Here is a 9,727-nt window from a genome sequence, read left to right as displayed (position 1 = left end):
CAGGAAACAAACTGAGGGTTGCTGGAGTGGGGGGTGGGGTGGGAGAGATGGGGCTGCTGGGTGATAGACATTGGGGAGGGTATGTGCTATGGTGAGCACTGTGAATTGTGCAAGACTGTTGAATCACAGATCTGTACCTCTGAAACAAATAATACATTATATGTTAAAAAAAGAAGAAGAAGAAGAAGAAGAAGAAGAAGAAGAAGAAGAAGAAGAAGAAGAAGAAGAAGAAGAAGAAGAAGAAGAAGAAGATAGCAGGAGGGGAAGAATGAAGGGGGGGGGAATTGGAGGGGTAGACAAACCATGAAAGACAATGGACTCTGAAAAACAAACTGAGGGTTCTAGAGGGGAGGCGGGTGGGAGGATGGGTTAGGCTGGTGATGGGTATTGAGGAGGGCACGTTCTGCATGGAGCACTGGGTGTTATACGCAAATAATCATGGAACACTATATCAAAAACTAATGATGTAATGTATGGTGATTTACAAAACATAATAAAAAAGAAATCATTCACCACAAATAAGTGAGATTTATTCCTGGGTTGCAAGGGTGGTTCAATATTCGCAAATCAATCAACATGATGCATCACATCAATAAGAGAAAGGAGAAGAACCCTATGATCATTCCAATAGATACAGAAAAATCATTTGACAAAGTACAACATCCTTTCATGATAAAATTCTTCAACAAAGTAGGCTTAGAGGGAATATATCTCAACATAATAAAGGCCATCTATGAAAGACCCAAAGCTCACATCATCCTCAATGGGGGAAAACTGAGAGCTTTTCCTCTAAGGTCAGGAATATGTCAAGGATGTCCAGTCTCGCTACTTTTATCCAACATAGAACCGGAAGTCCCTGCCATAGCAGTCAGACAACAAAAAGAAATAAAATGCATCCAAATCAGTAAGGAAGAATTAAAACTTTAATTATTTGCAGATGACATAATACTATATATAGAAAACCCGAAAGACTACACCAAAAAAACCTGCTAGAACTGATAAACCAACTCAGTAAAGTCTCAGGATATAACTCAATGCACAGAAATCTGTTGCATTTCTATATACCAGTAATGAAGCAGCAGAAAAAGAAATCAAGGAATCGATCCCATTTACAATTGCACTGAAATCCTTAAGGTACTAGGAATAAATCTAACCAAAGAGGTAAAAGATCTGTACTCTGAAAACACTTATAAAAGAAATTGAAGAGGACACAAAGAAATGGAAAAACATTCCATGTTTATGGCTTGGAAGAACAAACATTGTTAAAATGTCTATATGACTCAAAGCAATCTATACATTTAATGCAATCTCTATCAAAATACCACCAGCATTTTTCACAGAGCTAGAACAAACAATCCTAAAATTTGTATGGAACCACAAAAGACCCCAAATAGCCAAAGCAATATTGAAAAAGAAAAGCAAAGCTGGAGGCATCATAATTCTGGACTTCAAGCTATATACAAAGCTGTAGTCATCAAGACAGTATGGTACTGGCACAAAAACAGACACATAGATCAATGGAACAGAATAGAAAACCCAGAAATAGACCCACAACTCTATGGTCAACTAATCTTCGACAAAGCAGGACAATATCCAATGGAAACAAGACAGTCTCTTCAACAAATGGTGTTGGGAAAACTGGACAGCAACATGCACAAGAATGAAACTAGGCTACTTTCTCACACCATACACAAAAATAAACTCAAAATGGATGAAATATCTAAATATGAGACAGGAATCCATCAACATCCTAAGGGAGAACACAGGCAGCAACCTCTTTGACCTCAGCTGAGGCAATTTCCTACTAGACACGTCATCAGAGGTAAGGGAAACAAAAGCAAAAATGGACTATTGGGACTTCATCGGGATAAAAACTTCTGCACAGTGAAGGAAACAAACAAAACTGTTGGCAACCTGCAGAATGGGAGAAGATATTTGCAAATGACATATCTGATAAAGGGTTAGTATCCAAAATATATAAAGAACTTATAAAACTCAACAACCAGAAGACAAATAATCCAGTTAAGAAATGGGCAGAAGATCAGAAAAGATGAATACCCAACTTTTACATCAACATGGATGGGACTGGAGGAGATTATGCTAAGTGAAATAAGTCAAGCAGAGAAAGTCAATTATCATATGGTTTCACTTATTTGTGGAACATAAGGAATAACATGGAGGACATTAGGAGAAGAAAGGGAAAAATGGGGAGGGGGAATTGGAAGGAGAGATGAACCATGAGAGACTATGGACTCTGAGAAACAAACAGGGTTTTAGAGGGGAGGGGGGAGGGGGGATTGGTTAGCCCGGTGATGGGTATTAAGGAGGGCACGTACTGCATGGAGCACTGGGTGTTATACGAAAACAATGGATCGTGGATCACCACACAAAAACCAATGATGTACTGTATGGTGACTAACATAACATAATAAAATTTAAAAAAGAAATGGGCAGAAGACATGAATAGACATGTTTCCAAAGAAGACATACAGATGGCCAACAGACACATGAAAAGATGCTCAACATCACTCATCATCAGGGAAATACAAATCAAAACTATGATAAGATGCTACCTTGCACCTGTCAGAATGGCTAAAATCAACAACACAGGAAACAACAGATGTTGGCGAGGATATGGAGAAAGGGGAACCTTCTTACGCTGTTGGCAGGAATGCAAACTGGTGCAGCCATACTGGAAAACAGTTTGAAGGTTCCTCAAAAGTTAAAAATAGAACTACCCTATGACCCAGCAATTGCACTAGTAGGTATTTATCCAAAGGATACAAAAATAGTGATTTGAATGGGCACATGTACCCCAGTATTTATAGCAGCATTATCAACAATAGCCAAACTACGGAAAGAGCCCAAATGTCCGTCGACTGATAAATGGATAAAGAAGATATGGTATATAGATATACAATGGAATATCACTCAGCCATCAAAAAGAATGAAATCTTGCCATTTTCAATGACGTGGATGGAGCTACACTGTATTATGCTAAGCAAAATAAGTCAGTCAGAGAAAGACAAATACCATATAATTTCACTCATGTGGAATTTAAGAAGCAAAACAGATGAACATACGGGAAGGGAAAAAGAGAGAGAGAGAGATTGAGGGAAGAAAACCAGGAGAGACTCTTAATAACAGAGAACAAACTGAAAGTTGATGGAGGGAGGTGAGTGCAGATGGGCTAAGTAGGTGATGGGTATTAAGGAGGACACTTGTTACGATGAGCACTGGGTATTATATGTAAGTGATGAATCAATCAATCAATCAATCAATCAACCAATAATTCTTTCCTACCCAGATGTCATTCAGGTATTTCCCTATATTTTCTTCCAAATGTTTTTTAGGTCTTTAATCCATCTGTATTGATTTTATGCTTGGTGTGAGGTAGGGGTTCAATTTTAATTATTTTCCCATTAAAATTACTAAGTATCCCATTACCATTTACTGAAAGTCTGCTCTTTCCCTTCTAATCTATAGTACTTGCTATATCAATTAATGTGGATATGTGCATGGGTCAATTTCTGTTGCATGTCTTCATATACATGGTTTTTGATGAAAAAAGTTATACAAACCTAAATTTGTTGTCAAAAAAACCTCATTTCATTAACATATAAAAAATGTTACTTTTGACTTGATATATTATTAATCTGTGATAGATCTGCCGTCATTCATTAGCCCAAATTTCTCTGATTAATCATATCAAGAAAACTAAAACCTTAAAGCCAAACTTCAACAAGTCTATTTCTAAATATTATTAGAATGGGCTATAAACCTGAGTCTTCTTAATATTTAGTCCCTCTTTTCTGGTATTTATCTCTCCACTTCAGATACTTAATCCCTACTACAGACAGAGCCTTTTTATCTCTTAAATAAGGTTTTGCATGGCTTTTGTCCATTATGTAATACAATAAAAAAAAGAAACATCAAAAATAGTCATACCAAAAATTTTATCTATTGAAGCATTTGAAGGCAATGTGCAATTAAACACAGTAAACTGTCTTTTTAAACGTTGGGGAATATCATTTCGACCACCTCCAGGGTGGATCATTGCTGCTATGATCTGTACATCAACAATAGTAGTGAAGTCTCCAGGCTTATCCAAGCTATACATTCCTTCCATTTCCATCATTTGTCGCACAATCTCATTAGTTATCTGGAATTTTATACAGTGATACTTTAGTAACATATCACTATCATATTCCTCCACAACTCCTATAAAATAGTACACTTGGGATTAGAAGAAAATATTCAACTCTTGTCAATGAAGTGTTTGTGAATGTTGATGGTCACCTGCCAGGCAATTTGCTTTAAATGCTACCACTCATGAACAAAACCATAAGCTAAACATCTGGATTGAGTCCAGTGTGCGCTTTACCACGTTGATAAAATGGATCTCCAAAGAAATTTAAAGAGGTGAGTTACAGAATAGTTGGTACAATTACAACAGTAGTCAGAGTTATAAGTATCAACATTCAACACTTCAAACTACTTTAAATCAGAATGTGGGATGGTTTTACTCCCAAGCCTTCAATACTACTGAATGTTTTGGGTTTGGGCTTTATGTTCTTATCTTTCTTTTCTGCAGCCTCTAACACTGCTAACACTCCCTCCTCATTGAAAACTTTTCCTCTTTTGAATTCAGAGGCTCATTTCTTTCCAGGTTCATCTTGTGACACTGGATCACTTCCTAAGCCACTCTTTCTCCACCCATCCCTCACATGTAACTGTTCTATAGGGTTCTATCATTGACTCTCGTCTTGCTATTTCAAGGGCCATGCAGAGTTGTTTGAGGAATAGTCTTAGGGTGAGCATGTAGGAGTCCTGACTTCCTACAGGTATCTGAGGTGACAGGCTCTAGGTAGACATTACTGATGAAGCAGTGGGCAGTGGTGGGAGGTAGGTGTTGGGAATCCCACGAGGAATGTGCAGAATTCTGAAAGCATCAGTGAGGTTCTCTGATGGAGAATGACTCTGGGGTTGACAGATGATCATCACAAGGAAGACATGTGTGTGATAGAGTTAAAAAGGAAAAAAAAAGTGTTTTCTAAACCAAGTATTCCTCAGAGGGAGTATATAGAGTAAGAAGTAACAGAAGTAAAACCCTGGAGAAAGGAAGAGAGGAGCCAGAAAGGGTGCCGAAATCAAGAAGCCTGAAGGCAGGAAGGAGTATTGCTGAAAAACACAGGGCTTTCAAGAAGGGAGAATGCCAGCTATTAAGAGAGAAGCCAAAAAAGACCGAATTGCTACTGGGCTTCATAAGGCGAAGGCTATTGACACCTTTATATATAACTAAAAATACTGATTAAATATCATTTATAGGAGATATTTCAGTCATACCTGATCTCCCCATTCATTAATCACAGGCATATTAATATCATCAATAAATACAGTCATTTTCCTGCCTCCTGGTGGCCCATATGTGCTTCCCATTCGCTTATCCACATAGCTTTCCATTGTTCTCTAGAGAAGAGGAGATGTTTCTCTTAAGTGTTAGATTTCAACTCATATTCCTAGAAATGATGAGCATGTCTTTCAGAGAACTGAGTTATTTAATATGCATAAATATCATTATTAAAATAGACATTGTAATATTGCAAAAAATAAGTTATTAGAATGTTAATCATTAATTTTATACACAAAGTTCAGCTTCAGCCTCAATATTAGGTCAAAATCTGATGTTTGGATTTGGCCTAGGAAAGCTAATAGCTGAATGCCAAGTGCAACCCCACTTCCTATTAACACACACACACACACGCACACACATCAGATTTTATATGCATACACATTTTACTGTAACCAGCACTCAAAACATTTAAGATGTCGATTACCTCAGCAAATGATGGGTTTTACCTGAAACATTATGGGTTCTGTGGCAGATGAAAAATTTAGACTTTTGGATAACTGTACTTCAGGATCATATTTTTTCAAATAGGCCTTAACCATTACAGTTTTGGCTGTTCCCTGCTCTCCTGTGAGCAAAACGGCCTGCAATAATCAGGTAATCATGTGGAAAGGGGTTAGCTTTAAATATCTTATGGTTCTGGTAGCTATTTTTTCATTGCAATGATTAATACAACTAATTTTAATTACTTTTTAGAATTAGACCCACATCAAAATAAAATCTTAAAAATAAATAAATAATCAATCAATCCTAGTTCAATTAAAGATTTGAATATAAAAGGTGTACTATAAACTGTGCTAGAAGAAAGTATGGGTAAATACTCATGTGACCATGGGAGTAGGGAGGGACTCTGTGAGCAGACACCCACCTCTCTTAGCAAGCTGGAAGTCAGCAGTTCAGGGGATATTGAGTTGGAATGTATCCTGGGGTTCATTTGCCAAATGTGTTTCCCTTAAAGGGCATTACCTCCAGCCTCTTGTGCTGGAATTTAATTTTTCTATCTGTAGTGTGTGAAAAGGCATGTGTTTTGTATAGGTTTGTGATCAGCTAAGAAACTATCGAACTTACTTTCTGTTGTTTTGCAATGGTGTCTATCAAAAAATTTGTTCTAACATTGTCAACATTTGGAACCAAAATGGATGAATATTCTGGAATACTGTCAGTTGGATAATAATATGGCTGAAGTTTCTTATTCCAGTGTTCCCAATCTCCTACACAGTAAGTAAAAATTCATCTTAATAAAACTGCATTCTTTGAAAGTTATCTCAAAATATAAGAAGACAAATGCTATAAACAACCAACAGAATCATATGAACATTTAAAACATTTTCCAAAAATATGTTAACATATCGGCTTATCTAATATATATGGCATTTGATCATTTAAATCTGTTTTGCCTCTTTGTAAGGTCAGTTTTTAAATTTCTAAATCATTCATCTAGAGAGATCTGGCCTGAAATGGAATTAGAATTAGTGGTAAAAACCAATGACATATTTAGTATCTGGTAAGAAACCCACAGCAACTGAAAGGATGGGAAAGACCAAAAGGGGGTAACTGATGAGTGGACATAGAATGTTTGCCATGGGAAATGGGTAAAATAAATCTAGCCCTAAAATAGTTAATAAAGTACTCAGGCTCCTGACTACTAATTTATTAACTGATATAACTAATAATTTACTAGCTGATATTATTGGCATAATAATTATTACCACATTTCATCAATTCTAAAAAAAAAATTATTTATATTTTAGCATATCTGGAATGTGCCTTACAATCTATGAAGTCTTGTAATCACTATTGGCTAAGCAAACTTGATCAGAGATGCTCATATTGCTACCATTTAAAATTAGATTACTTGCATTGTTGATATTGCTTTGTTCATTTTAACTGACATTTTAAATGTCTCCAGAAATATTATACGATGATTCAGGATTGTACCAAAAAAAGCTACTGTGCACACAGAATGCATGAAAACAGTGAAGGAGCACACATTTGAGAGTAGCAAAGAAAATATTCAGCACTAGAGGAATAACCTCAATTTCAAATTTCCTTGCAAAATATCAAGTCATATGTTAAGTGTATGTTTAACTTTCAAGAAACTGAGAAACTGTTTTCCAAAGTGGCTATACCATTGTGTACTATATGAGAGTTCCAATTGTTCCATGTTCTCACCCACATTTGGTAGAACTAATCTTTTCATTTTAGTCATTCTAGTGGCTATGTAATGATATCCCATTACAGTTTCAATTTGCATTTCCTTGATAATGATGTGGAATGTCTTTTCATGCACTTCTTTCACCATTTATAAATCTTCCTTGGTAAAGCATGTATTTAAATTTATTGCCATTTGGCTATTCAGAATCTTTTCTGGTTCCATACAAATTTTAGGATTATTTGTTCCATTTCTTTGAAAAAAGTGGATGGTGTTTTGATGGGGATTGCATGGAATGTGTAGATTGCTCTAGGTAGCATTGACATCTTCACAATATTTGTTCTTCCAATCCATGAGCATGGAATGTTTTTCCATTTCTTTGTGTCTTCCTCAATTTCTTTCATGAGTATTTTATAGTTTTCTGAGTACAGATCCTTTGCCTCTTTGGTTAGATTTCTTCTTGGTATCTTATGGTTTTGGGTGCAATTGTAAATGGGATTGACTCCTTAATTTCTCTTTCTTCTGTTTTGTTGGTGGTGTATAGGAATGCCACTGATTTCTGTGCATTGATTTTATATCCTGTCACTTTACTGAATTCCTGTATGAGTTCTAGCAGTTTTTGGGTGGAGTCTTTTGGGTTTTCCACATAAAGTATCATATCATCTGCAAAGAGTGAGAGTTTGACTTCTTCTTTGCCAATTCAGATGCCTTTTATTTCTTTTTGTTGCCTGATTGCGGAGGCTAGGACTTCTAGTACTATGTTGAATAGCTGTGGTGATAGTGGACATCCCTGCCGTGCTCCTCACCTTAGGGGGAAAGCTTTCAGTTTTTCCCCATTGAGAATGATATTCGCTCTGGGTTTTTCATAGATGGCTTTTATGATACTGAGGTATGTACCCTCTATCCCTATACTCTGAAGAGTTTTGATCAAGAAAGAATGCTGTACTTTGTCAAATGCTTTTTCTGCATCTGTTGAGGGGATCATATGGTTCTTGTTCTTTCTTTTATTAATGTATTGTATCACATTGATTGATTTGTGGATGTTGAACCAACCTTGCAGCCCAGGGATAAATCCCACTTGGTCGTGGTGAATAATCCTCTTAATGTACTGTTGGATCCTATTGGCTAGTATTTTGGTGAGAATTTTTGCATCCATGTTCATCAAGGATATTGGTCTGTAATTCTCCTTTTTGATGGGGTCTTTGTCTGGTTTGGGGATCAAGGTAATGGTGGCCTCATAAAACGAGTTTGGAAGTTTTCCTTCCATTTCTATTTTTTGGAACAGTTTCAGAAGAATAGGTATTAATTCTTCTTGAAATGTTTGGTAGAATTCCCCTGGGAAGCCATCTGGCCCTGGGCTTTTGTTTGTTGGGAGATTTTTGATGACTGCTTCAATTTCCTTAGTGGTTATAGGTCTGTTCAGGTTTTCTATTTCTTCCTGGTTCAGTTGTGGTAGTTGATACATCTCTAGGAATGCCTCCATTTCTTCCAGGTTATCTAATTTCCTGGCATACAGTTCCTCATAATATGTTCTAATTGTTTGTATTTCTTTGGTGTTGGTTATGATCTCTCCTCTGGCATTCATGATTTTGTTGTTTTGGGTCATTTCTCTTTTCTTTTTGATAAGTCTGGCCAGGCGTTTATCAATCTTGTTAATTCTTCCAAAGAACCAGCTCCCAGTTTCGTTGATCTGTTCTACTGTTCTTTTGGTTTCTATTTCATTGATTTCTGCTCTGATCTTTATTATTTCTCTTCTCCTTTGGGTTTAGGCTTTATTTGCTGTTCTTTCTCCAGCTCCTTTAGGTGTAGGGTTAGGTTGTGTATTTGAGACCTTTCTTGTTTCTTGAGGAAGGCTTGTATTGCTATATATTTCCTCTTAGGACTGCCTTTGCTGCATCCCAAAGGTTTTGAACAGTTGTGTTTTCATTTTCATCTGTTTCCATGAATTTTTTTAATTCTTCTTTAATTTCCTGGTTGACCCATTCATTCTTCAGTAGGATGCTCTTTAGCCTCCAGGTATTTGAGTTCTTTCCAACTTTCCTCTTGTGATTCAGTTCTAGTTTCAAAGCATTGTGGTCTGAAAATAGGCAGGGAATGATCCCAATCTTTTGGTACCAGTTGAGACCTGATTTGTGACCCAGGATGTGATCTATTCTGGAGAACGT

The 9,727-nt window shown here is 36.6% G+C and overlaps 1 protein-coding gene across 1 annotated transcript in view; it reads right to left on the bottom strand.

Annotated features, from left to right (window-relative positions):
• The window catches only part of DNAH8 (dynein axonemal heavy chain 8), a 397,226-nt gene that overhangs the window by 182,085 nt on the left and 205,414 nt on the right, over positions 1-9,727 (bottom strand). The window contains exons 54-57 of the mRNA XM_034991238.1: positions 6,479-6,621; positions 5,860-5,994; positions 5,347-5,469; positions 3,949-4,162 (exon numbers count right to left, since the gene is read on the bottom strand). Of these exons, the coding sequence (XP_034847129.1) occupies positions 3,949-4,162; positions 5,347-5,469; positions 5,860-5,994; positions 6,479-6,621 (615 nt within the window). The remainder of the gene's footprint in view (positions 1-3,948; positions 4,163-5,346; positions 5,470-5,859; positions 5,995-6,478; positions 6,622-9,727) is intronic.

Source organism: Mirounga leonina, unplaced genomic scaffold (genome assembly GCF_011800145.1).
Source record: "Mirounga leonina isolate KUSES-001 unplaced genomic scaffold, KU_Mleo_1.0 Mir_53, whole genome shotgun sequence".
NCBI classification, from domain to species: Eukaryota; Metazoa; Chordata; class Mammalia; order Carnivora; family Phocidae; genus Mirounga; species Mirounga leonina.
This window is presented reverse-complemented; position numbering and strand designations above follow the sequence as displayed.